At 43.3% G+C, this 27,511-nt stretch overlaps 1 protein-coding gene across 1 annotated transcript in view; it reads left to right on the forward strand.

Annotated features, from left to right (window-relative positions):
- The window catches only part of med13a (mediator complex subunit 13a), a 75,217-nt gene that overhangs the window by 23,203 nt on the left and 24,503 nt on the right, over window positions 1-27,511 (forward strand). The window contains exons 4-8 of the mRNA XM_087847030.1: window positions 18,477-18,622; window positions 24,355-24,555; window positions 24,645-24,839; window positions 24,930-25,092; window positions 26,832-26,942. Coding sequence (XP_087703156.1) covers window positions 18,477-18,622; window positions 24,355-24,555; window positions 24,645-24,839; window positions 24,930-25,092; window positions 26,832-26,942 — 816 coding nt within the window. The remainder of the gene's footprint in view (window positions 1-18,476; window positions 18,623-24,354; window positions 24,556-24,644; window positions 24,840-24,929; window positions 25,093-26,831; window positions 26,943-27,511) is intronic.

Consider the following 27,511-nt stretch of genomic DNA (forward strand, 5'->3'; position numbering starts at 1 on the left):
CACTTCCTACGTTGGAATAGACGTCAGCGCGAACTATCGCCTGTCCGCCATGACCTGCCCGAAACCGGAAGTGATGTCATTTTCACGGAAATGTAGTTTTTTTACCATCAGGGCCTCATGAGCCTATACTGGTGTTTTTAAAAGTTATCTTTGACTTTATGACTTTCTGTGTGGTTTCTGGGATGCTTAGGACTCATATTGCACTGCTGGAAATAGTTTATTTTGATGCACATGCTGTTTTTCTGCAAATTTGCATTATAATATTTATTTTCGTTTTTCCTGCAGTGTATAAAAATTGGTGTATTTCAAAAATAAAACTATGAAGACACTCAAAATAAATTTCCTGTGGTGGGAAACTATTTTGTGCAACTTTTTTGTATTTACAGTTTTGAGGGATAAGCCTCTTAAATTTCTCTAACTAGAAATATGTTAAAAAACAAAAAAGATTTTCAATTTTTTTGTAGTTTATTGCACTTTTTTGCAATTTATGTAATTACTATGCACTTAATGCAGACATATTATTAAAATCTAGGCTGTAATGGTTGTATTGATGTATAGCAACTTGAAATGCTCCCAAAAATGGCTCCACAGCATGTAAACATATAATATAAGCTCTGGCGGACTTGGTTCTATGGTAGGTCTTAAAGGGTTAAAGAGGTGTAACATAAAGTCAAAAAGTAGATTTGAAGTTTCTAGACTGAGTCCACAGCATCAGTGTCCTGCAGTTATAGTGGCAGGTTTGTTCTTACTGTATCAGTCATAAAACCTTCACACTGGCCTGCTTGTGTCGTGCTGGCACCCCCAGTTTAGTGAGTGACTCTGTGATCAACGTGTAGACTGAGCTCTTCTTGAATGGCTGTTGGTCTTTTTTAAAAAAGAAAAATCATCTCCAGGTTGATTATGGGGGCTGTCCGATCCTGTTTCGCCCTCCTCACAATTCAAACTGACTTTAGTAAGATTGGAAGGTGAGAATTTGAATTCCATCACAACATGACAAAACAAAGTGTTTAGACCAAGCCTATTCAAATGGCGGCCCGCGGGCCAAATGCGGCCCAGAAGCAACATGTGAGTGGCCCTGCCTGTGGTCCTGCCTGTGGTCCTGGCAGAAACACAGAAAACGCAAAAAATTAATTCATTAATTAATTTTTAAAAAAATTAAAAATTCCTACAGCGTAGTGTAGACTGTGAATGCAACACTCCTAGTAGCCTAGCAATATTTAACCCACGATGCACCGTGATGTAAACATATTAAACAACAGCATGTCTTTCTCACTCCAAAAGCGCAAAATTGACAATGAAAACTGTCGGTTTAACTCTGCCTGGACTGACAAATACTTATTCATTTTACCAAGTTTAATAATCTTACAACCGAAGCTGTACAGCCCAAGAGAGAGCTGCAGCATCTTCCCTCCGTGTTTGCTTCTTGGTGAAGAAGAAAAGGCCTTTCACAGATTCTGAAACGGTGAAATACTGCATACGTGGTGGATGTGGTGAAAAGTGACAAAAAAATTTAAGTAAGTGTGACATCTGCTATTAAAAACGTGCCCCTGTAGGACAGTTCAAATATTCGTAGAGTTGAAGTTCTGGCGTCAGACGAGTTTGAAACGCTGTTAGATAACCTGAAGAAAACTGATGTAATGTCTATAGCAGGAGATCACAGACAGAACTCATAATGCACAGTTGTGCGTATATGTCCGTTTTTTTTGGATGGGAAATTGCTCGCTTGCTACCGTTAGAGGGACACACAGCTGGCGAAATAATGTTTGAGAAGATTTCAGCTCTTTTTGAGGAAAATGGTCTGGATATGAAGCGTGTCTGTATACGTGTGACGGATGGGGCTCCATCCATGGCAGGAAAAGTGTGTGGTCAGTGAAATATTTATTTTAATTTGAAAGGGACTTATCAAAATGTTTTTTTGTTATTATTATTATTATTATTATTATTTCAAATGTGCAAAAATAGTTTAGTTATAGCTCCTTTTTTTTTTTTTTTTTAAATGGACCTTTTGGTGTGCATTTGTGAGGTCAGCAGATTTACTGGGGAAAAGGAATAAAAAAATTACTTGTTTTTCAACACAGTTGTGTGGGTTTGAAATTGATCATGATCTGCTGCTCACTGGCTGCAAAAAAATATCTGGCCCAGATAAATTCCTCGGTTTGAAAATCTGGCCCAACTAACGTCGTAGTTGAATAGCCATAGTTTAGACTATTACTACATATATCGTTATTATATTACCTCAGTCAATGAGGTTATATAATCATCTCGCTCGCTTATGTCTTTCCTGATCTGTCACCTATGCAGAAGCATGCAAGAGCACATTTTTATATTCATTATTCCAGGAATAATGAATATAAAAACTGACTTAAACAGTCATGGAATTAAAAATAAATCAATGAGAATATATTGTAAATTCTCTCTGTGTGCATTTCTCAGAATTGTAACATTTACTCGTAACTGTTGTCAGATGTGATGTGACTGCAGTTGAATCCTCGCTTAAATCCAAACAGGCTTGATTGATTTTGCCTCTTCATGAGTGCTGATGCGTTATTCCAGCAGTATGTTGTTCTGGATACAGAGAGCCCAGTCTTGCATAGCTGGACCGCAGAGCAGAGGTTTACATCTACTATTGCTGGATGTTCACTTGTTAATTTCTCCCTGCTTTTTGTTTGCGTTGTTGTTTCCTGGTTGGCACTGAGCCGCGGTGTATTTACACACTGTATTAATCTGTGTTCAACGGGGCCAAAGCACTTCCATGGAATTGTTATCATGTTGCCTCTTTTCAGTATTTTTCCCAGTTTTGGAGGAAATGCACGTGTGTGTGTGTGTTTGTATCACTTTTATCACTTTTATACTTTTATATCATTAGTTTTGTTTCTGTGCTTCATGCACCTGTAGTTCAAACAATGCTTTATAGCAGAAAATGGTCGTTTACTTTGACGTTAAATCCATAAGATGCAGACCGACTGGTCGTTTATTGCTGTTGTATGATGGGCTGGTGGATCAGTTGTGTGTAGGCTCTTTGAGAAGTGGTTCTCATCTGGGGAAATATGAAATTGTGATAGGCACATTATTTTCTGTAGTATAAGTCACAGTGGATATTTAATGCAATAGACAGTGTAGTGTACATGAATGTACTGCTGGGGCTACTTTTGAATTAGTCAGCAGTCCAAACTTCCAACATTGGAAAAAGATGTTCAAAAGCTGGAACTAATAAATAGTGAAACATCTTGCTGGGTGTGCATGCAGTTGCTAAAAATCAGATCTGCAGATGGGAAACGCCGGTCATCCCTCGGATCAGCAGGCGGCTCCTGTGCAGCATCCGAAGTCTCCAGTTTGTGGAGGCTGGGGCCAGCTGACACTGTTCATAAGCTCAACCCCAGACCTCAGCACGCCCGTGTTGAAAAGCTTACATCATCCCCGCCCCTCCTCCTCCTCTTCGCTTCTCATTACAGCACGATGTATGTGGCAAACAGTTTATCTCAATCTAAAAATAATAATAATTAAAATAAAAAACTGCAAAAAGTTGCTCCTCTAGTTATCTTTTCTTAGGTGTCAGACTTGTTTCCATTTGATAAATAAATGGCTGCACGCCGATCAGTTAAATCCCTTTTGTTTAAACCGTGAGCTGCCACTGCAGCAGTGCGAGTCGATCCAGCTGACAGGAATTCTCTTTGTTTGGTGAAAAGGCGGCTCCAAGTTGTGTAGCTTCTGTGAACCTTCTACTGCGAGGTACACTGGCTCCAAGAAAGACAGCGAGAGGGGGGAGGGAGGCGGGGAGCGAAGGAACAAGCAAGGGAGAGCTCCTCTCGGTTGTCATGGCAGCAGGGAAATGCACCCTGGGATCGAGTGTTTCCAAGGTGAAGCGGGATGCTCGTGCTCCATTGGTCAGCTTAAGGCAGACTAACTCGGCGACTTGCTCCTAATTGGCTGTGCCACTGAAATTCAGAGCAACATTAAATCCAGCCTGCGTTGAGGTTTCAGTTTGATCAGCACAAAAAGGATATTATTTCTTTATCTGCATGGCATGTGCCGTGTACTTACGGCATTTACAGCATCGACAGTGTACTCCAGCTGCGCTGCAATCAGAGTGTTAGATTGCCACTCCACTGTATTTAAATATGTGTGTGTTTTTGTTGTGCGTGCAGTTGTTGTTATTGTTGAAAGCATCGTTAACAAGTCAAGCCGTTATGAAACGAGGCCAGTCTGCAGCAGCTCGCATTACAAGAGACACACACTAACAAACATGTCTCCCACACATGCAACTGTCTGCACTTTTCTGCATGACTGTGGCTTATGTGGATGAGCACATTCTTCCGCTATTGTTTTGGCCCGACGTTGGGAGGTGAACGCGCGAGTCCTGGTTCGCTGTGGCAGGCGGAAGCAGAGAGCAGCACTCTGTTAAGTAGGACAGTGCAGGATAAAGGGCCACTGCCTCCAGTCTGGGGCTAAAGTGCTAAATTTATCCCCTCCCTGCTCCCAGCACAACACAAACACAAACACACAGGGAGACGCAAACATGTTCGTCAACAATCAGTGTGCGAGCCAGTCCACATCGAGGGCGGTCTCGGTGTTGGCACACGGTGTTTTCATTGAAGGGACTGGACAGTCGCATGTAGTGCAGTCGCACAGATATAGACATGCAGGAGAATTCAGCACCTCTGCTCGGTACCCTGCCCCCAGCACTCGACTGCCTACCCCCCGATCTTGCCCACACTTCATCAGTCTCTTTCTGCAGCAACAGGAACTCCAGGGAGACTGGGCTGAGGGACCATGTGACCCGGTGCTCTGGATATATCATGTTGCTGGAGAGATCCTGTCCAGAAGATAAATATGGCTCTTAAAGGAAAATACCGATAGCTTTCATTGGTATGGTTTGTTTGCTTAATTGCTGCCCAGTGATACAATATCAATGATTCACTTCCCTTGGCGTTACATTAGTGTTACATTTTTAAAGTCCTTGCACCCTCATCTTAGTAAGACTCTATAATCTGTAGCTGTCACCTAAGCTTAACAACATACCAACATCAAACCTGTCAGCTGTGTTGCAGAACTCGTTACCTCGTTACGGGAAATTGGTTAAAATTTTGAATATCGGAGCAGTTTCCACTGTTTAGTGCCAACCAGAACTGATCTCATTTCTGAAGTTTGCAGTAATCTGTCTCGTTTGTACTGTACCACTGAGAAAACACATTTTAGAAGTGCAGCAGCATGACCAGAGTTCCTCGGTCATAGTGAACGATGCGTTCTTAGGTTTCCCCCCCCACTACCTCTAAGTCACCCTCTCATTTCCTCAGCAGCCGGTGACCCGCATTCCTTCCATTCCTCTCATCATGTGACCAGGAGCTATGGTGCAGCACAGGGCCAAGCAAAGGTCTCAAAGAAGTCGTCATAGTTAATCCGTCAGGCGTCACGTCCCCTCATCTGCTCTGCTCTTTTCTGTGATTCGTGTGCTTTAATCCCAACGTTCTGGCAGATGCTCACATTTAAAGATAATATCTTATGGTTGGCATTTCACCTCATCACTGCAGACTCCTGTGCTGAGCCAACCCTAAAATGTCCAGAAAAGATGGAGGCAGATTCATGGATTGCCAGATGTGTAATCCCTTCCATAGATTACATTGCCAATTACACACACATGTTGTCAAAATAATGACAAACCAGATGTTTGGTTTTAGGTAAATGCCATCTTATCTGGGCTATTATGATTTAAAAAAAAGTAATCTGCAGCAGTACTCGCCAAGCACGCTGCTCCAAGCATCACGGAGTTGCCACAGCTCTTGTGTGGGTTTATTTTACCCCCAGTATCTTTTTATTTCTTTATGTAATCCCGAGCTGACTCCATGATTTTGAAACTGGGGCCATAGCGTCTGTTGCAAGAGTCCTTGTTCTTCCTTTTGCTTGAAGGTTTTAATTAATGGCTAAAACCTTTTCACCACATGTGCAGCTTGAGCTTTCAACCTGCCAGTAAAGTCTTAGGCCTCAAACTTGCAGGCTTCTGATATTTATTCTGATACACGCTAATTAAATTGTTCTGTTAATGAAAGAGATTCTGCCTTTCTTTGTTTCATAAAACCTGTAAATTTGGTCATGCATTCATTTACATTTGCATATATTATAGATGGTAAAAGTGTTACATGCTTTTCAAAAAGCACATCAGCTTATTAGAAAGAAAAGGGACAAAGCTTGTCATTGTGGGTTCACTGCAGAAGCCCCGCTTTAATCCGGGATAATGCTGACTAATTGCCCTTAGCTCCGAGTAATGAATCTTTATTATTACAACTGCACAACTCGCTTACTTATGTCATAATGATCTAATGACCCAGCACACTTTTAAACAGGCTTAAAATGATTTTGTCATTACATACTAGCATAGTAAATGTCGCCCCCCCCCGACAGGTATACACTGTTTTATCCTTTTGTCTCATCCTTTAGTTTATGAGTGTAGCATGCTTTGAAGAGACTGAATATTTTAACAGATTCGTATCACACAGCAGTGACACGAGCGCCTCTTTGACATGAACATGTGCAGCGTCACAGTTGCAAAGGGATGATGTAAATGTGGTAATGTGCGTAATGTCTGGCTCACATTGAGAAAATGGCTTTTAGCTGATGGTAGGTGTGTGTGTGTGTGTGTGTGTGTGTGTGTGTGTGTGTGTGTGTGTGGCAGCTAGAACCAGACTTGCTGTCAGGGTTATGTCAGTGTTATCTTTAGTCAGCTGCGGCAGTATCCGTGTGCGGTTGTGATACACTTGCAGAGGATCGGATTTCTCCTCTTTTCATGGACTTGTCGTTCTATCTCCGTCCATTTTTCCTTCCCTTCCAAGTTTAATCTGACACGTATAAAGAGACTCAGCCCCCGTCTCCATTCGTGGCAGAGGGAAATCAATTCAGCGTAATAGAGCTCTGCATGTGCGAAAGTGCTGGCCTTAAGATTTTTAGTGTGGTGTTTTCCTCAGCGCTGAGCCTCCTGTGTACACCAGCTAGAGCTGGTGTGTGTCTCTGGGCCTTGTGTGTTTTTGTGTTTATGTTACTTGGCAGTAGACAGCAGTGTTGTTTTTCCCAGTGGTCAGGTGGCTAGACAGTAGGGAAGATTATATCACCCTGGAAATGTCCTCAAATTCACTGCTGTTTACCGCTTTCATTCTTCTTGGCCTTGCCCTGCTGAGCAAAATGACACAAATGAAAATCTTCTGTTTCATTTCTCAAGCCAAAGGCAACCGTGGCATTTTACATTAAAGTCAGATTTGCACCGCCTTTCTGTGCATGTCCTAGTAACAGGCATGCAAATGAAACAGTAACACTGTTAAGGAAAACAGACTGTTTTGTTCTTTGTAAGAGAAACGCCTTTCACAACTAACCACACTCTCCTCGCAGGAACATGGGTAAACAGTTGTGACTGAGCGGTAAAAGACGCTCCATGTGTGATTGCTGCCAGCTCCACAATCATTGTTTATTAATGTTGTGCCAGAATCTGTGCCTATGCCAGCATGTCTCGTCACTGCAGCAGCACATGACCAGTCAAAACATGTTTACATGCCCTAGATTGTAATAACAAGCTGCTACAATGGCAGATAACCATGTATTGGACAGCCCAGAGGTGACTGATGTTTACAGTAAAGCAAAATGACCAGAAGTGAAAGGGCCTTTGTTTCCCCTGAGGAAGGCGCACTGGTTGTTGTGCTGAGGAAGTGCACGGCAGCTAAACGGAAGCCGGCGTCTTAGAGCGGAGCAGCCGGACGAGCTCGACAAACATCTGTGGGACATCACAGCTCTACTGTAACCTTCCTTTTTCTCTCTTCTGTCTTTTCACAACTTCCTCCCCCCAAACTCTTCTTGTCACGTCATGCTCCGTGGCTTACAATCGGCTTCTGATTCTGCACAGGTCAAGTTTCATATGACCTTTCTAACTCTGTGCGTCGGTGTGTCATTCCTATGCTCAAACAATACAACAGTTCCCAGAAGACTTTTTGGGATTCTCTAAACTTTGTTTTACACTTTCCCAATTAAAACTGGATTAATAACAATAATAAAATGCTTTATTATATGGTTTTATCCAACAAAAGGATGTCTTATAAATAGGGCTGCCACAAATGATTATTTTGATAGTCGACTAATCAGATCATCATCCATTGGACGTAAAACGTACAGCTTATTGCACCAGCAGCATCTGCTCTTATATAACTATCATTAGCTTACAGCTTTAAGTGTTTCAGGTCTGTGCTAACTAAAAATAAAGACAAGATGATAGTTTATTAAATTTTAATGAAATCTGCAGATTGTTTCGGTGAAGTTTAATAAACTCCTTGCTATCTAAAATATAACAGGACACCGGAGTAAGTTCTCCAGCATCTCACACTTCTGATAATCAGCTGTCTGCTTGACGTTTATTCAGCTGTGTAAAAACTATAACTTTAATCTCAGCCAAACCGATTTACTCAGGAACAAATAAAATACTGAAAAAAAGCCAAACAATAACATTTCTAAGTTATCTAAGTGACTTATATATCATGTTTAACCTGAGTAGCGAAAGACGGCGGTGGGTTTGAAAACGGTTTGCCGGGAGTCCGGTGTTCTCACGGCTCTAGTTAGCCTAGCCCCCGGCTAGCTATCGAGCTAGTGGGTAACAGACGTCTCCGAAAACGTCGGCGCGCTTTTGAAAATATGTGGTGTCTTGATAAACTGAGCAGATATTTGAGGTTTACACAGCTACATTCTCGCCTGAAAATATGCTAAACGTTTATTTTGTGACCCAGAAAGAATAATAAGAGTAATATTAAAACTAACTAGCTGCCGCCATTGTTGGAAACTGAGCTGGGCTGCGCTATGAATTCTGGGACACAGCAGTGTTGCCAACTCCTCAGTAAGGAAAATCGCTATTGGTTGTCCTAAAAGTCGCTAGAAGTCGCTAAATGACGTCATCACCTAATTTGCATAATTGGTCATGCTAATGTCATTGTAACCTACGCTGCTGGAGAGAGAAATAACATCGTGGACGAGACATAAAGTGAGCAGAAAACGTCCTAAATGCATTTAGAATTTATTTAGAACTACAAATTTAATTTCTTTTAGCAATTATTGTTTTTTGTAATGTCACAATTCCAACCCTGCTCCTTTATCGTGGCTTGGACCGGCAAAAGTGACCCGAAATAGGCACTCTGGTGGAGTTACTTTGTGTATGTGTGTTTATAAGTAGTTTTAAACCTGATCCACAAAACAGCATAAGAGTAAAAGAAGAACTGACTGCGTTACAGCACCCGCTGCTTGTTGAGAGTAAAAGCAATATGCACTTTCACGTCTTTTTCTGAAAACTCGCTAAATATAGCGACAAAGTCGCTAAGTTGGCAACACTGGGACACAGCTTCTTCTTCTTCGGGGTTTAACGGCAGCTGGCATCCTTGTACATGCAGTGCTGCCATCTTCTGTTTCAGTCCGTTATTACACTCTTAAATCCTACTACTTATTCCTGCGTCTTTTGTGATCTTACAAAGCTTCAAACGACGCGTCGACTATTAAATCAGTCGTCGACGGTTTTGATAGTCGACGTAATTGTGACAGCCCTACTTATAAACAGAAACAAATGTGAAAAGCAAGAAAGAAAGTTAGTGATACCACAAAAAGTGCAGTTCACATGAACTTAATGTAGCTCAGGCAGTGACTGGTTTCATTGATTTCTGGGAACCTTGGATAAAGATGATGGCAATGACAAAGGTAAACAGGTGTACTAGGACTCTGGGTGTTGAGCAAATAGAAAAGTGGCAAAAGGCAAGGCTAATTGTGTTGTATGTGAGACACTAAGGAAGGAACAAAGGACTTGTATCAATTACCCAGGCAGAGAGATCGAGCTGGAAAGGATGTGCAGCAGGCTGGGGTGATTAAGGATGTACTAACGAGGGAAGGGAATGTGCTCAGATGGTGGAAGGAGCTTTTTGAAGAGTTGATGAATGTAGAAAGTGAAAGGACAGTGAATCAGGAAGTGCAGATAATTGGTAAGGAGAAGAGAGGGTAGCTGGGAAGAGGAGAAAGGTAGCTGACCCAGATGAAAGTAGCAAGGTTTCTGTGCAGAGCTGTAGTAAAAACAGAGGATTAAGCTGTTGATCCACACCAGGAAATGATGCTGAGACGAGAGGTGATGATGATTGAGCAGCTTCATGCTGAGAGAGCACTACAGATGTGATGTTTGCTCTGAGAGGTCAGAACGAGCTTCGCTCTGTTTTTGTGGATGTGCAGTGCCGAGAGAGCAACCGTGGGACTGCCTGAGGAAGTGAGACGCGGTAGAGACGTATCCACAGGACAGTGGTGAGGTGTGTGGTAGGAGTGACAGATGGGTTCGAGGTGGGGGTGGGACTCCACCAGGGATCAACTCTGAGCCCCTTCTTGTTTGCACTTGTAGTGATGGACAGGCTGACAGATGAGGTCAGGCAGAGTCTGTAGACGACACTGTGATCTGCAGTGAGCGTGGGGAGCACTCGCTACCGGAGAGGCGGAGGTATGCTCTCCAGAGAAGGAGCAAGACAAAGTAACATGGAGTCGAGGTAGTGAAGGTTGATAGGTTTAATTACCTGGGGTCAACCATCCAAAGCAACAGGCAGTAGACACGAGAGGGGAAGAAGAGTGTGGAGGCCGGGTGGAGTCGGGGGCGACAACAAGACGGTAGTGAGACCTGCTTTAGAGACTAACAAGAAAACCAGAGGCTGGACTTGAGGTGGCGGGATTGAAAATGCTTTCTGCCTGTGTGTCGATGCATGCGAAGTGAAAAAGGCGACAGAGGAATACAAGATGACTTGTTTGTTAGTGAGACGTCATTATCACATCATCTGTTTGTGCTACTTATCAAACTATCCCCGCTGAAGGGGCTCTCTGTGCTCCGGTCCACCTGTGCCGCCGCACAGCTCGCTGGTCTTCAGCACCTCATTTTCATGCCAGGCCAGCTGAAGGCAAGTGTGCCCACCTGCCGCCTTTTGTATGCGGCCACGCTTCAAACCCTCACCGGGTTGTCTCATTGTTTTCTTACCAAGCTGAGGGATATTTGCATTTGAGAGGTGAAGCAGGCCTCGCCTCTGTGGACAATCAGAACAACATGTGAGCAAGCGTCTGCTGTGTGTGACAGTGAAGAGAGTAAAAGGAAGAGAGCAGATCAGAGAGCAGCCTAAACCATTTGCCAGTTAATACATGAAGAGAGGGAAGTGGGAGGAAAGGTGGAGACGGGTAGAAAAGATGATTAAAAGATCTCGAGGTTGCTTTTTCAGGCTACGTCAGCCTGTTTTCTTTTATAGTCGTTCTAAACATGACAGACACGGAGAGAGGCATAAAAATGTGAAGCGAGATCCCACAAATCTAGTTAATGAACATAATACTGTGACAAGCATCACGCTGTTTTAAAGGCTGTTTAACTCAGCACTTTAGATGCACTGCAACCTGTTTCATCACATCATTCTTGAAATGATGCTTGAATTCCTTTAATAATTTGACAGACCAGAGGAGACACTTAGTTCTTTCTGTGTCCATTAGCTCGAGCTTTGTCTGCTGTTGACAGCTGGTTTAAGCTTTAATGCAGGCATGCAGTCTTTTGTGGGACTCAACGCTGGCCTTGACTTTTGGCCTCTTTTTCCTCTCCAAGTGCAAGCAGTGTGTCGCTGCGGTGACATTCTGAAATCCCAGAGAAGCTGAGTCTCGAGGCAGGTTCAGCACAAAGTAACAGACACAATGCGTGCCCCAAGGGATCCCTCTGGGAATTCCTGGTGATCCTTAGGCAAAGTATAAAGCTTCTAAATGAGGTCATAATTTCATTTGGAATCGAGGTGGGACTCCTACAGGGATGTAGGCAGTGTTGCTTTTAAAGGAGCGTCGTTTGCACATGATTTTTACATTTTTGTGATTTATTTTTGTGTGTATAACGTACAGACTTGAGAGCATCAAGTTTCAGCATGAAGGTCAGTAATGATTAGAGATGGGGGTGACTTGATAGAGCCTTCTATCAATGCAAAAACAAGAGGGTTCATCTCACGCACGACCATCCTGGGATAAGGTCAGCTGAGCAAACTTGCATCACATTGGTTCAACTGAGAAATCGTCCAACCCTGGACACACTTAGGTTAACAAAGTTGTCTCCTAATTCAAAGCAAGCTAATGGCACAGCAACCTCCTGCCATGTCTGGCAGGTTGGTTGCCCAGAGTTTGTTGCGCATTGACAGCAATTTCTGATCGAAAGGCAATAGGAAGCAACCTTTGTGCAAACAGTTGCAGTCTGACTTGGACCGAGTGCAATCACTCTGAGAGTTTGTCAAAGTTGTGTAAATAATTGCTGCCTGATATATAAATGCAGACAGAACGCCAACATGTTGCCATCAGTCTGAATTCATCTTTGTCACATGTTGTGTGTGTGTACACGAGGACTGTGCAATATGACCAAAACCTCATGTCCCGATATAAAACATCTATCGTCCGATAACGATATAGATCACAACAATGTAACATTTTCTGTAAATTCTGTGAATCTCGGGCAGCTCGACTTGCGTGAAGTGTTTCCAGCTGCGCGTCATGTAGCTGGAGTCGAGTGTTTTAACTGATGCATGAAACGATACATTTTTAGACATAAGTTGTAACGGACGCCGTTTTCTTTGTATTTATTACACGGCGTGCTGCGGGGAAAAGCCTGTTCTAACGTTTGAGTCTAAGGTTTATTTTTTAGCTCTTTTTTACTTCTCATCCGTAAATAATCTGCTCTTTCACATGATTCAGTTTATTTTGAAAAGTCTCAACAGGATCTTGAGCTTTATTGTGAAAGGTTTATGTGGAACATAAACAAGCGGACACGCGATGCTGTTACCGTCGCTGTTGCTAACGACAACGCATAAAAACAGGCTCTTGTCCGTTCATAGTGTGGTTATATTAAATATAAGAGAAAGAGAGAACTTTAAGAAATTAATAATAACTACAGTGACATCAAAACCATGAAAAAAATATTGCTGTAAACAGTTTATTTTGCGACACCACGAAACAAACGATAGTGTAAAATGAAACGACAGACGTTTTTATATCGTCATATATATATGGTTATATCGAGCAGCCCTAGGTCCAACACCAACTTGCTGACACTTGGTTGGATTCCTACTGAACAGGAGGGTTGCTGCCCCAAACGTAATAATTAAACACAACAGATGAGACTTTCAGTGATTTATCCCAGTTTATTGCTGTCTTATCAGAAACAGATAGCATGTAATTGCAAACTTGACCACATTTAATTCAGACTGACGTCTTATAGCAGCGTTTATGGCAGGTTTTAGGGACGCTGTCATTTTGCATCCAAACAACATAATTTCCTGTTTTTAAAAAAGGTGTTAAATAGCAATGCAAAATGCCATAATATCATATATCTTATTGTGATGATGTCATACCATGGGGTGTCTGCTCTGGTGATTCCTACCTATAGTATCCACGTACCAACTCATTTACTCAGAAGTCCCAGTACTGCTCGACTCCTCTTAGCTAGCAGAACAACCCACCACTCTTCCCAGCAGCTGTTGGCCGCTGTACGTGTGTGTCTTGCTGTGTGCGCACATGGTTTAACATCCACCAGCTCGCTGTGGGTGTTTGGAGAAGGATTAAAGTTGGATCAATGCCGTGTGTTTGCGAATGTCACACGTGGGGACAGGATGGTGAACACTAGCAGAGAGACTTGACAGTTTGTGCTACATTTAGTCACAGTGCAAGTTTTACCAAATCCTGCTGTGTGTGTGTGTGTGTGTGTGTCTGTGTGTGTGTGTGTGAGAGTGTGTGAGAGGCAGCAGTGAGGAAATGTATCTCATGCTGTTGATGTTGCGGTGCTTTTTAGGCCAAGTGCTGATCAAGCACCTGTTGACATTTAAAAGCATCTCTGTGCAACTTCTAAAAATCACATTTAATTTGCCGGCCTACAGAATTATGTGTTCACATGAAACACTGAAGTTACAGAAGGCAACAAAAAAACTATTTTAAGCTGCAATTACATATTTAAACAGTTTAAAACAAGACGACAGAAGGATAACGTGACATTTGGGTGTTTAAAGTGCGATTCTCACACTGGGAAGTAATATGATAATTTAGTACGACTGTTTAAATGTCAGCAGCTGGTGTGTCTAGTAATCCTTTTAACCTGTCAGCTGACACTGACACACCAATCTGTACAATCACATTTGTAAAGAAATTGATTTCTCTGTGTGTGTGTGTGTGTGTGTGTGTGTGTGTGTGTGTGTGTGTGTGTGTGTGTGTGTGTGTGTGTGTGTGTGTGTGTGTGTGTGTGTGTGTGTGTGTGTGTGTGTGTGTGTGTGTGTGTGTGTGTGTGTGTGTGTGTGTATTTGCTTGTACTTCTGCCTGCTGAGCCACAGATGGCAGCCCTTTACCTCAAGCTTACAAGTGCCCCACAAACACAGATGTGTGTGAATGTGTGGTGTCAGGTTTTCTTTGCATGTGAGGAGAGAATGGCGTGCTGTATTTCTGTCGATGTCTGCAGAATGCGCCGGCACATTTTACCTCACTCCCTCCCTTCCTCTTTTTTCCTCTCTCCTTGTCACTTCACCTCTTTCCTTCCATGCACATAAACACACTACTGTATTAGTAAGTTGGCCTTGTTGGCCAGCAACAAAGACACTGCATTCAGAGCGACAAGAGCAGTCTATCCAATTCTTAGAAAGCCAAGAATAGATCCTGAGGGGGGGGGGCAGGGACTCCACTACCCCTGCAAGCCTGTACTAGTCAAATTTTGCCGCCACCTTAACAATTTGGCTCCACGCCATGAAAGCGGGAGGGGTGCTGGTGGTTTGGCGACGCGTCTTGGCTCCATAACTGGAGGGTGTTTTTCACAGCGCACACACCCGTGAGATACGCACTGCAGTCAAAGAAGCCTGTTGTACACGGCTGCCTGGTTACCTGAGCTGCTGCGACACACCTCCCAGACAAAGGTGTCTTTGCTCTCTCCTAGCATGTGCCCTAATCGCCCAGATGTCTCCTTGCATCAGTTAGTTAAGAAATGTCTCCTTGCCAACTTAATGGCAATAAATGTGATTTGTTGTTATTTACATGTAGGTACAGACACGATCTGTGGTGGTTCTTTAGCTTTAGATTCAGATTTTTACTGTAAGATAATTGTAAAACACACGAGAACCACATTTAGACACGATTAGAAACATGTGGAGTCATGCTGTGATTGCACAGAGGCTGTTCAGGCTGCTCCATTGCAAATGAATGCCACAGGTACAGGACAGCTGCACTATGATGTGTGACTGTTGCACATGTGACTTTGTTGTTTCTTTTTTTAAAGTGTTTGGGGGTTAAAATAAAGGGGGGGGGGTACCCAAAATCGACACTGAGAGGAAGTGTCAAAAGTCATATTTCCTGGATTACAGTTGCTTATTGATTTAATGATAATAACGACTGATATGATCTCATGTCTGTCGTTGTAACCACAGGAGCGATCACTTGCAGTTGACTTGAAACAATTTGTCTTCTTGCTTTTTTTAAAATCACTCAGTAAAGCCGGGCTCACACTGTGCCATTTTTGTCCCATTTTTGCGACCGTTTTGGTGATCGGCCCGATTCTGGCCTTCATCGTGCGTCGTGCATCGTGTAGTATACGTGGGGTAATGAGAAGCGATTAACACCTCACGACCAGCTCCCGATCATCAATCGCTTGGTCGTGAGGGTGTCACCGCAGCTGCTCACACTGCGCACGTGCAAAGACATAAACGTCGGTGAAAAAGACGGAGTAGCACAGCAGTGCAGCGTGTGATCTGGACACAAGCGATGGAGGCACTTGTAGAACTTTGGCTCATCCGAGCCTTTTCGATGTGGCCTCACAAAATCATCACGACCACAACAACCGTGAAAATAGTTGGATGGACGTTGCTGCTCAATCACAGCTGCATGGTCATGTTTTTCATTAGCAATTTAGCAAAGTTGATGGTGGTGGTGTGTCTGTGAAAGACAGAGAGGGAGAGCGAGCGACAGATTTTCTGTTATAACCTTATATATCCATTTTTATGGACGCACAGTGTGAGCACTCGGGTCGCATCAGAGCATCGGGCCGTATAGTGTGAGACTCTGCATCGTGACCTACGAACTTCTAACCTCTGCGAGTCAATCGTGCAGTTTGAGCAGGAGCTGAATAACACAACTGAAAGAATCGCACAGCTTAATTGAGTTGCCTATGAGGGCAGATCTGCAGTGTAGTGGCTGAAAAGAGAGGCTGAGGTTACAGATTGCATTAGTGACAAGAAAGAAATTGGACTTTGATTAACTTGATTGTAGCTAAACCTGATCCATCAGACGTGCCAAGTTGGGCCCAGGCACTGACCTTTGCGATTACGACATCTCTTAGCACAAACAATTATGTGTGGCTCATTAAAGACAAAGAAGCAATCGTGCTCTAAAACCTCATAACAATGGAGAATGCCCACTTGATGTGTGGAATTTGATCGCCATCTGCAATGACGCTCACTTGCTCAGGCTGCTCAGACCTTAGGAGAACTTTATCAAGGAAATTTGTTTTTCTTTCACGAGACTGTGGAAGGTCTTTTCTCTCCATGTCGATCTGCCTCGCTCGGCTCCTTTCCTTTAATCCTCTGCACAGGAGGTATGTCAGAGTGAGACGGGTAGAGAAGATATTTGCTTAACCAAATCCTCAGAGGAGGCAGCCCTCTCTGATCCACTTCCAAATTCACTTCGTCCTTACCCATTTGGTCATTTGCCACACACGCTGCCTTTTGCGCTAACTGCGTGTGTGCGTGCATGTGCACGTGTACACGTCAGAGAGAGGAAAGCCTGCCGACAATGCTGTGCATTTCCCCCCCGGTCCCTTCTCCCTCAGTCTGCCCCGTCCTCGCTTTACTTCTTTAAGTTGTTGCTGCTGAGGTCAGACTGGCACAGGCAGGCTTTGTTGTGTGTGTGTGTGTGCGCGTGCGTGCGTGCGTGCGTGCGTGCGTGCGTGCGTGCGTGCGTGCGTGTGCGTGTGTGTGTGTGTGAGAGGAAGAGTAAAGGTACTGTTTTGCAGTTAAGCATTTTGGCCACAATGCCAGAAGTAGTCGTGGCTCGCCTTTTTGTTTTACTCTAGATCAGCGGTCCCCAACCCCCGGGCCTCGGACCGGTACCGGTCTGTGAGTCGTTTGGTACCGGGCCGCGAGAGTTGAGGCTCAGGTGTGAAATGTATAGTTTTCAGGGTTTTTATCGGTTTTCAGCGTTATTTTGTTATCGTTTTTATCGTTAACTCGGTTTTCCTGGGTCTTTTCACGTGTGTTATGAATAAATTTTCTTTTTTTCGGTACCAGTACTAGTTTTATTTTGTTGTATTTATCCGCGACACCTGTCACGTCCTTTTATGTTCCAAACACCAAAAAAGTCCAAGAAAAGGCCGTGGGTGGCAACGGGAGGTATGATTTAGCACGCACTTCTGACTTCATTGTTTTAAAATCATATGGCGTTTATTTCGTGCAAAATTATAAACAAAAATCAACCAAATAACTTCTTAAAACTTAAAATTAAACGAAAGTTAACTTAATTTGCTTTAACAACTTCAAAAGTGGTCAAAAAATCATTTTCTAACCCTCCCGTCTCCCCATCAGACATTTGGCAAACAAAAAATATCCTGACCACACCCCTCCAGGGTGCTCTTACTCCCGTGATTAATGGGAGGGTCCATAAGCCAATAAACCAATCACTTTCCAAAACCTTTTCCAATAAAATGAATTACAAATTTACATAACAAAACTAGGTCAGCATATTCTTACAACTTTAAAGAAAAAACAAAAATTAATACAAATTGCGTTTTATAAACATTCAACAAAAATGGCCACAACAACACCTTGAAGGCCGGTCCGTGGCGCAAAAAAGGTTGGAGACCGCTGCTCTGGATGACATGTACAGAAGCACACTTGAACTCCACCTGTAAGCATTGCTGTGCAGACTTGCATCCCGGTCTCTGCACATGCTATTGAAGTCTTTAAATACCCACTCGTGTGTCATCGATTGAAAGGATTAGGATTGAACTCTGGAAACCTTTCTTTATCATCCACTCTGTTATCAGAATAAAAAAAAGTCGCGCAGGCTATCGGAGCGATTTAATAGAGGCATAGGAGGCATGTTTGAATCAGATAAGTAGCTTCTCCTCCTTTACTCCCTCGTGTCTCTCTGGAATCGTTTTTTCTCTGTCATGTTGAAGCAGGATACAGGTGAGGCGTGAGACTCCATTATATCTGACGCACACGAAAGGGAAAACCACACAGGTTTCTATAATCATTCTTTCTCTCTCTACCTTTCCTCTCCCTGCCATCTCCTCTGTTTCCGTCTTTGTGAATACGACTTGAACTAGACTATGTGATCTGCTCATCCTTTTTTCTTTTCTTTATTCTACTCCAAAGTCTGCTGGAGTTATTCACTGGAAGTCTTTTCAAAGGTGCGTTTGAAAGTAGCGTAATCCCAAATGACTCATCTCACTCTCTTTCTCACAGCGAGCACTTGTCCTGCGCCTTCACCTTCTTCTTACATGGCGAGAGCAACGTGTGCACCAGCGTGGAGATCAACCAGCACCAGCCTGTCTACCATCTCACAGAGGAGCACCTTACTCTGGCTCAGCAGGCGTCCAGTCCCTTCCAAGGTGGGTAACTGCTGTGTCTTGATGCATTCTCAATCATCCAGGAAAATAAATCTCCAAAAGTTGATTCTGTTCATCTGGACGTAGCGTTTTCTGGGAGAAACTTTTGGAGGTAGCTGCTGTGTGTTAGCCAGCCTTCAGTGACGTGCTCAAAGGCAAACATGTGACATAACATCAAGTCACGTCGTCATGTTGTTGAATTTGGTTTAATGGTTTCAGCTGCGTGGTGACAGTGCAGCCATAGATATGTGAATTAGTTCAGCTCTCTTTTTACATTTTTCTTGAGCAGATTAAACGAGTGCAATATAAACAATTTATATCTTCACAACTTTTGAAATGAATATTTAAACTGTCTTCTCATTAAATTAGATAAAGACTTAGTAAACTGTCCAAGCAGAGGTGTTACTAAAGTGTCTGTAGAGTAGCAAGACTTCATTCTAGAAAGACTTTCGTGTCTCCTCATAATCTGCTGCACACAAAGTTTCCCCAAAGTCTGGTGACTGGCAAAAAATAAACACAAACAAGAAGGGGGGGAGGGAGGGGGGGGGGGTGTCCCTAATAATGTGTCAGGTTGATTTGATCTGCCAGACCTCTCCCTCACATATCTGTAATTTTTCAAATGGCAGTAAAATGATTTTTATGAGGGTTGTTGCTTGTTGTTTGCACAGATATGGTTTTTTTATCTTTAATTTTGTGCATAAAACGACGCTGTAATCCAATAAAAATATACCAAATAGTACAGAATGATCCCAAACAAATGAAGGACAATAAATGTGGTGGTTGCTCTGTATCGGCTGCAGGACTTAAAAAACAAAACTGTGGATTCTCTGGGTTTTGCTCTTAAAACAAAAGCCTTATTTTTACACTGAATCAACACATTATTGCAAATTTTCTGCTGCTTGTCATTGTAAGTTTCTCTGAAATAGATTATACCAATCATTACAACAACGTGTCTGCTGCTCAGGACACAAAGTTTAGAATTAAGCTGCCTTTTTTATTCAGATTTATTCAGTGTGAGAAAAATGTCAGAGCTGTAAATAAAATCACATTTAAAGTTTCTGCCTGTTTAAAAGCCCAAAGCTGTTCAACCCCACAGCCTCTTTAACCGTCGTTACGGTCAAATTTATTTTCTTCTCTGGATTCAAAGTAACAGGTCACTCATGCAGAGGCGCAACTTTTATCTCACAGTTACTTTAGACTGTTGAACACGCAGACATGGATTTTAATACAAATACTAAAAATAAATGGCCTGTATTTATTTAGTGCTTTACTAGTCCCTAAGGACCCCAAAGCGCTTTACACAACCAGTCATCCACACATTCACACACTGGTGATGGCAGCTACATTGTAGCCACAGCCACCCTGGGGCGCACTGACAGAGGCGAGGCTGCCGGACACTGGCGCCACCGGACCCTCTGATCACCACCAGTAGGCAACGGGTGAAGTGTCTTGCCCAAGGACACAACGACCGAGACTGTTCAAGCCGGGACTCGAACCAGCAACCTTCCGATTACAAGGCGAACTCCCAACTCTTGAGCCACGATCGCCCGTGGTTGGTGGTTATATAAAAGGTTAACATGCAGAAATGGATTTTAATACAAATACTAAAGGTTATATGGTCAACAAAAGTGTAGACATATATATTTTTCTGAATGAAATGGATCAGCAGTCTGTGTGTTCGGTAATCTTCTGTGTTTCACTCTTTGGCTCGCTGACAGCTTAATGAAAAATCACGCCCCATCCAAATGTTCGTGTAACGACTTTAATACGCACAGTTTCATACTCGTGTAGGAGGAAAACGGATTGCTTTATGAATACAGTCATTAGATGTAAAACTGTTATCACACTCATCCTGTTGATTCTTCTATTAGCAGAGAGGTATGAGTGTCGTCATTATCTAGCTGCACTCGGCTCTTTCATTTGCATACTTTGCTGACTCGCCTCGAGTTCCCTCGGCAGCGTTGGACCGCACGAATGCGCTCGGCTGTGATGTAACGTGTCCCCCTGCACAGAGACGATGCAGAAATTAAAACCATGCAAAGCTAAAATGAATGTTTTGTGGAAATTTGACAAACGAGCCGTCACGAGGCTTATTTTTATTTAATCTTTGTGCACCAATAAAAAAAACCCCAGTTGGATGAGACGTTTTCCCAGAGGAAAGGTTTGCCGCCTTTACCTTTCTCATTTATGGCTGGATAGATGTGATGCAGCTGTCCTCTTTTTCTCTGTACGCCCCCTCCAGAGTAATAATAGTGATCACTTCCTCCATTCACCACAGTAATTCCTGTACAGACGGCCCCTTTACTGTCTCTAGAGACCTCATGAAGGGAGGCGATAATACCTCTCAGTTAAAGACGAGTACTTTAGATAAAAATAAAAAGACTATCAGAATTTAGCATGCAGATACGTACGCTGATGTTTATGGGGTTTCCCAGTTATTTAGAAGGATTATATTGCTCACCAGCTCAGAGTAACTTACGACTGTTTTGTTTGTCTTTAAATACTTAAATCGGTGAGATATTTTCCATCCTGGTCAGGTAATTGAGGGCTCAGGATTTCAGAGATGCACACTGACACCTCTTCTCTTCTCACCGAGTGATAAAGCTGCTGATACGCTCATACAAGTGATCCACAGGAGCAGTTTATTAGAATGATGCATTTGTTTTTGTAGCGTTGGAAACACCCTCGTGCACAGCTATGTGAAACTGATGCGTGCACCTGTCTCCACTGTGAGAGCGTGTGCGTCTGTGTGCAGGTGTGCGTTTTCACCGCCGCAGCGTGCATCCTCCTGGCTAACCAAGCATAGCACTGAGAAAGGCCTGACTTCCATCCCCCTTTATCCATCTATCCACCCCCCCGCCCCCCCCACTCACCTCTGCCACCTTGGTTTACTGCGCGGCAGAGCGCTCTGGCGGGCAGACCTCTCCAGGATGTGACCTCATAAAAGGGCGCAGAGTGGATGTAATGAACTCTCAGCCCATTACACTGATCTGAGCACATTTGACATGTCTTCAGGGAACCAGAGATGGACTCACAGCCGGAGAGAGGGGCAGGAGGGGTAGCTCGAGAGGGGGGGACGAGGTGCGGTGGCGATCGGGGGAGGGGGGTAAACCATTTCCATAATTGTGCTGAATTTGATCTCTCCTCCACAATTGGCCCGAGGTCTCACGAGCGCGTGTGTGCACAGCAAGAAGTGCAGAAAAGGAGCAGAGCTGAATTTAATCAAGGTTAATGTGGTCGTCCATAGCTGGATGTTGTCGTGCATCTCAACGTAAATAACCTTTTGTTCTTCTCTCTGCTGGGCTGTTTTCGCTGAGGTAGTGCATCTGTAGGCTGAAGCGAAGCAGCACGCCGAGGGGCGTTCAGGCTCGCGTCTAGATGACATGTTTATATAACTTCTTTCTTTTTTTAAATGCTCCGAGGTTCATTTGACAGTAAAAAACCAAAATAACATTATTCCTCCAAGTCACCTGACTTTGTCTGGCGAAGCTCAACATTGCTTCCAATCTGCTGCAGCGCTACTTATCTCCCACTGCCACCTGCCAGCGGCGTCCTTGAAATATCCCGAAGTGTCGGATCTGTTTGTCACTTTTTCCCCCCTTTGTGTCCAAACAGTGTCGTTTAAAGTTGTAATCCTTAAGATTTCAGCCCTGGTCAGTTTGATAACGGGCATGGTTGGCTTGTAAAAGCAAGTGCGCTTAAATGCTGCAGAATTCCTGGAGCCCCGACTTTGTCAGAAGCACAACAGAAGCGCAGCAAGTGAATCTGTTTAAAGTTGTACCAAAAACAAACTTGGATTGCCAGTCAAAAGTGAGGATAATCAGGGCGTGACTTCAAGTTTCACTGAAACAGGAAGCAGCTGTTTATCTTGTCCAGAAGTTAGGTGTACAGCCTGCTGCCCTCCGTGGTTGCTCCTCAGCCTTTTCCCTTTCTCCACGCCGTATTTAAAAGGATCCACTTGCAACCAAACCTGCCACAGAATTAGTGGTGGGGGAAAAAATGGATACTGTGTAGCATGGTGATATTTTGTTTGCTAATAATGTATGGATACAGGGACAGCAGAAATCGATACTTTGTTACAAAAAGGTTTTTGTGCTCTGACTTCAGAGCATGTTGATCCTTTTTCTGAGCAAGAATCCTGACATTCCTTCACTGTCCAAATGTGTTTAACTTGTTTTTGGCAGCAATAAACATGACAGTTTACTTATTTTAATTTAAGACATGTTTTATTTTAATTAAGTTTAAAACTTTTTTATTTAATGTAAAATTATATTTAGTTTTAATTTACTTTCAAATTCTTCAGTTGCTGAAGGGGCTGCATAGTTTTCATAAACTGCATAGTTCAGAATAGCTATAATTGTACCAGATGGTTGATTCAGTTAAGTTGGACTAGACTGTAATACAAACCGTTCAGTTTGTCAACAATCAAACTGAAATGAGAGAAAGACTGAGTGTGAGACTTTGATATTAGAGAAAATGAATATTGATAAAGTTTACCTTTATGTACAGAATCTGAATATCGCAAAATATTTTAAAAATTGCAATAATATCGTATCGTGGGATGTGTGGTGATTCCCACCTCTACACAGAATGTGATTGTTTCCTGTTGCTCCTTCATGATAACGCCACAGTTGAAAGCTTTTGATGCAAAGAGCTGAAGTTAATGATTCATTGTAACTACTTTTTATCATCATTTTTTGCCCCTCGTGCGTTTACTCAGGTGGGTTCGATCCTGCTATTAAAAGCGAACATATAGGTTTTTAAAAGTTGCTTAATAGAAATGTGTTAAACGGCTGCTTCCAATAACCTACTGAACATAAACGGGATTTTATCGGCACATGCTCAAAGCTCCAGGCTCTTTCCTGGAAAGACTATTTGTGCACACAGGCTTTCTTTTTCTACCCTCTCCTTTTTTTCCATTGTCTCCTGCCATTTTCCTATCATGAAAGCTGTTCTGCGGTCCAGCCGCTCAATCAATACCTGGGGACAGAGGCCATCGAGTCTAGTAATGACATACTAGGGAGGCAGAGCAGAGAGGGACATTAACAAATGCTCACTCACACACCCACCAAGCCAGTCTGTTCGTAGAACCATTATACCCCCCTTTCCACATTTCAATGCATAATAGACAAAGAGAAAGGAGAATGGATGCATAGCAAGATGGTGTGTGTGTGTGTGTGTGTGTGTGTGTGTGTGTGCATGTTTCCAGTTGGTTTCTGTGCTCATACGTATGCATTATGCATGTTAGTTTATGGTGCTATCTGCATTTGGCTGATGGATGTTGGTCTGTTCTGTAAGCTGACTGATGGGCTCTCTCTGCCACTCTCATATGTCTGTGAGGTCAAGTGTGTTTGCCGAGGACCGGCCCCTTTTATAAGCCTCTGTTTATGGGCTCTGAGAGGCTGCTGCTTCTCAATAATTGGCGTCTGGAAAGGTCAGAGCGCTCCTGATTCGTCCAGAGATGGCAGAATGACAATGAAGGGAAAACACATGTAGAAAGAAAGACGAGATGAATGATGTGAAGAATTTAGCGACAATAAGAACGGACAAGAAAGGAATCGCAAGTGGTATGGATTTAGAGAAAAACGGGACGAGGATTAAGGACCAGGATGTAAGGGGAAAACAGGAACTAGTTTTTAAATGTAGTTGTGGAAGATGTGATGCAGATTGGAAGATTCCCAAAGTTATGCTGACTCTTTCCTTCTCGCTGCTTTTGCTTCCTCCCCCCTTTTTAGTGATCCTGAGTCCATTTGGTCTAAATGGGACACTGACTGGCCAGTCCTTTAAGATGTCAGACCCACCTACCCAGAAGCTGATTGAGGAGTGGAACCAGTTCTATCCCATCAGTCCCAGTGCCAAGGAGAACGTGTCAGAGGACAAAGTAGAGGACATGGACTGGGAGGATGAATCTCTGGCCTCTGTTGAGGTCCTCGTTGGTCAGTATTTATTTTATTTGAGTCCACAATCTTAAGAATACCCTCTCTACGTGTAGAGTTTCTTGAACTTTTTGCCTGTTTTGGTTCAGGTGGTGTGCGTATGGTGTACCCAGCCTGCCTGGTGCTGGTACCCCAGTCAGACATCCCTGTTGTGACCCCTGTGGGGTCCTCCCACTGCACTGCCGTCTACTCTGGTGGCCACCAAGTGCCTGCTTCCCAGCGAGAGCCCGCCATGTCTTTGGTGACACTCACCCCTCCCACATCACCCGAAGAGGCGCAGACAGGTAAAGACATAAGACTCCTGCTGAGTCCTGAGTTGAGGATTTGTCATCTTCTGTCAAATGGTCTGTTAACCTTCCTCTTTCCTTCCCCAGTGGACTCTCACTCGGCTCAGAAGTGGGTTAAGATGCCTTCATCATCTGATGCGTTTAGCGTGGACAGAACAAGTCACCACGGAGGAAAGATTCCACGCCGGCTAGCCAGTCAGATGGTGGAGCGTGTCTGGCAAGAGTGCAATATCAACCGAGCCCAGAACAAGTACGTGTGACATCGTGCAGAGTGCTTAAACATACAAACTGCCAGAAGGTATGCGTGATGGATGCATCACCTATCGGTTACATTTGGTTTGCTCTCAGTCAGACTGGATTGTCTTCACCGTATGATTATGGGAAAATATTTGACCGTAAATTCAATTTAATTTTATTTACACAGCACCAAAGACACTTTATATTGTAAGGTAGACCCTACAATAAGACACACAGAGAAAACCCAACCATCATATGACCCCCTATGAGCAGCACTTTGGTGACAGTGGGAAGGAAAAACTCCCTTTTAACAGGAAGAAACCTCCGGCAGAACCAGCCTCAGGGAGGGGCGGGGCCATCTGCTGTGATTGGTTTCAGATCAAACTAACTTTAATATTAGACAAAGCTATGACGGGAAAAAAGATCAACTTTTCCGAAACTATGTGGGAAAGATGTAATCTCACTGGCCACACCCTGGATTGTTCACTTTAATAGAATCTGTCTGACAAAGTGAAGCAGCATCAACATCCATCAGTCTGGTTACACAGTCGTTTCTAAAGCTTTGGGACTCCAGCGAACCGTTTTCTGGAAAACTAGAAGTCAAACACGACACAGCAAAACATTCAATTCAGTTTATTTATACAGCTCAAAATCACAACAGTCACCTCAAGGGGCTTTATATTGTAAGGTCAACCCTATTATAGCACATAAAGAGAAAAACCCAACAGTCATATGACCCCCTATGAGCAGCACTTTGGCGACAGTGGGAAGGAAAAACTCCCTTTTAACAGGAAGAAACCTCTGGCAGAACCAGGCTCAGGGAGGGGCGGGGCCATCTGCTGTGATTGGTTGGGGTGAGAGAAGGAAGACAGGATAAAGACATGCTGTGGAAGAGAGACAGAGGTTAATAACAGATATGATTCAATGCAGAGAGGTCTGTTAACACATAGTGAGTGAAGAAGAAACACCCAGTGCATCATGGGAATCCCCCAGCAGCCTACACCTATTGCAGCATAACTAAGGATTCAGGGTCACCTGATCCAACTATATGCTTTAGCAAGATCAATCTAGACCAGTGCATTAACTGGTACAAACATGGTCACTGATTATTCCTGGTTAAAAACATTTATTATTTCAATATATGTAATGAACAGGAAGAAACGTCTGGCAGGAGAAGAGGAGCAGTTACCTCTGTACAGAAATACTGAGTGTGTGTTACTGCGAGTTGTGTTTATATACGTATATAATGTAGATAAAACTGATTATTGCTTATTTGATATTAATTAGAAATATCATAAATAACCACACAGACAGATAGATGTATTATTCTTCTACATTTGTCTGCTTTTTATTATTGATATAAACTCTGAGTTCTGAAGAAAACTGCACAGATATGATTGTCAGTAGTCAATTAATAGCTTAAAGTTTTAGACTTTGTGTTGTTTTTATTATTCTACAGCAGTGACTCTGACACGTTGGGTGCACCGTGGGATCTGTTGCCTCTTGACCAAGCACAAAACGTTGGCTATAGTTAGCTGTCAGCTTGTCAGCCAAACCATTACCGCTCCAAGGAGGGTGATAAAACCAGCCTCGGCTCAAAGCTTTTACCAATCGCTGCTGTATGTGAAAGAAAAATGTCATCAAAAGTGGATGGGGCCGTTCACATAAATGCTGCTTGAAAGAATTGGGGAAATTGAAAAGTCTCAATAGAATTTCGTTCCGACTTTTTATTTATTTATTTGAACTCCCCAGGCGAAAGTTTCCAGCTGCAACCAACGGTACCTGCGAGGAGGAGCCGAGCGAGAAAGTGGGAACCTGGGATTTTGTGGAGTCTTCACAGAGGTCGTACTGCAGCTGTTCAAGGTCAGTCGATGTGCAGCACACACAGGTGTTGCTCATACGTGCGCGCTCAAAGACATTTCAAAGAGGTTACGTGGAGTCCACAGGGCTTTGAACACCGGCGCAGAGTCAGCAAAATATCTGCAAGTTACATCTGCGTCTAGACTTTGACAAGCATATTATTCTTCACATTTTTCAATTTATCACTATTTTGTGTAAGCGACAGCCGTGGCGGGGCTGAAACCTCTGCTGGCTTGTGTGTTTCTGTAAGTCGGACGTTTTTATTCCCGCACTGACTGGAGGGATTTCAGGCGGAAAGAGTAGTTTGACCTCTGATGTAGCTGTTGAGGGCGGTAAAAGGAATGCATGTTGTTAATGTGAACAAATAAGCTCAGATCATGTGTTTGCCCTGAATCAGCCCAGCTGTCCTTATAAAGTCCTCACTGAACAACCTCCTCTGTATTTATTTAGGATAAACTAACACACCCATCATATGCATTAATATCATTTTGCATGCAGTAATCTAACACCTTGTAAATGCTTTTCTTTGTTTGCTTTTGCCTGCAGACGGTTAATATTTGTCCTCTCTGGTT

This window comes from Neolamprologus brichardi, chromosome 10, assembly GCF_056152115.1.
Source record: "Neolamprologus brichardi isolate AB-2024 chromosome 10, ASM5615211v1, whole genome shotgun sequence".
NCBI lineage: Eukaryota > Metazoa > Chordata > Actinopteri > Cichliformes > Cichlidae > Neolamprologus > Neolamprologus brichardi.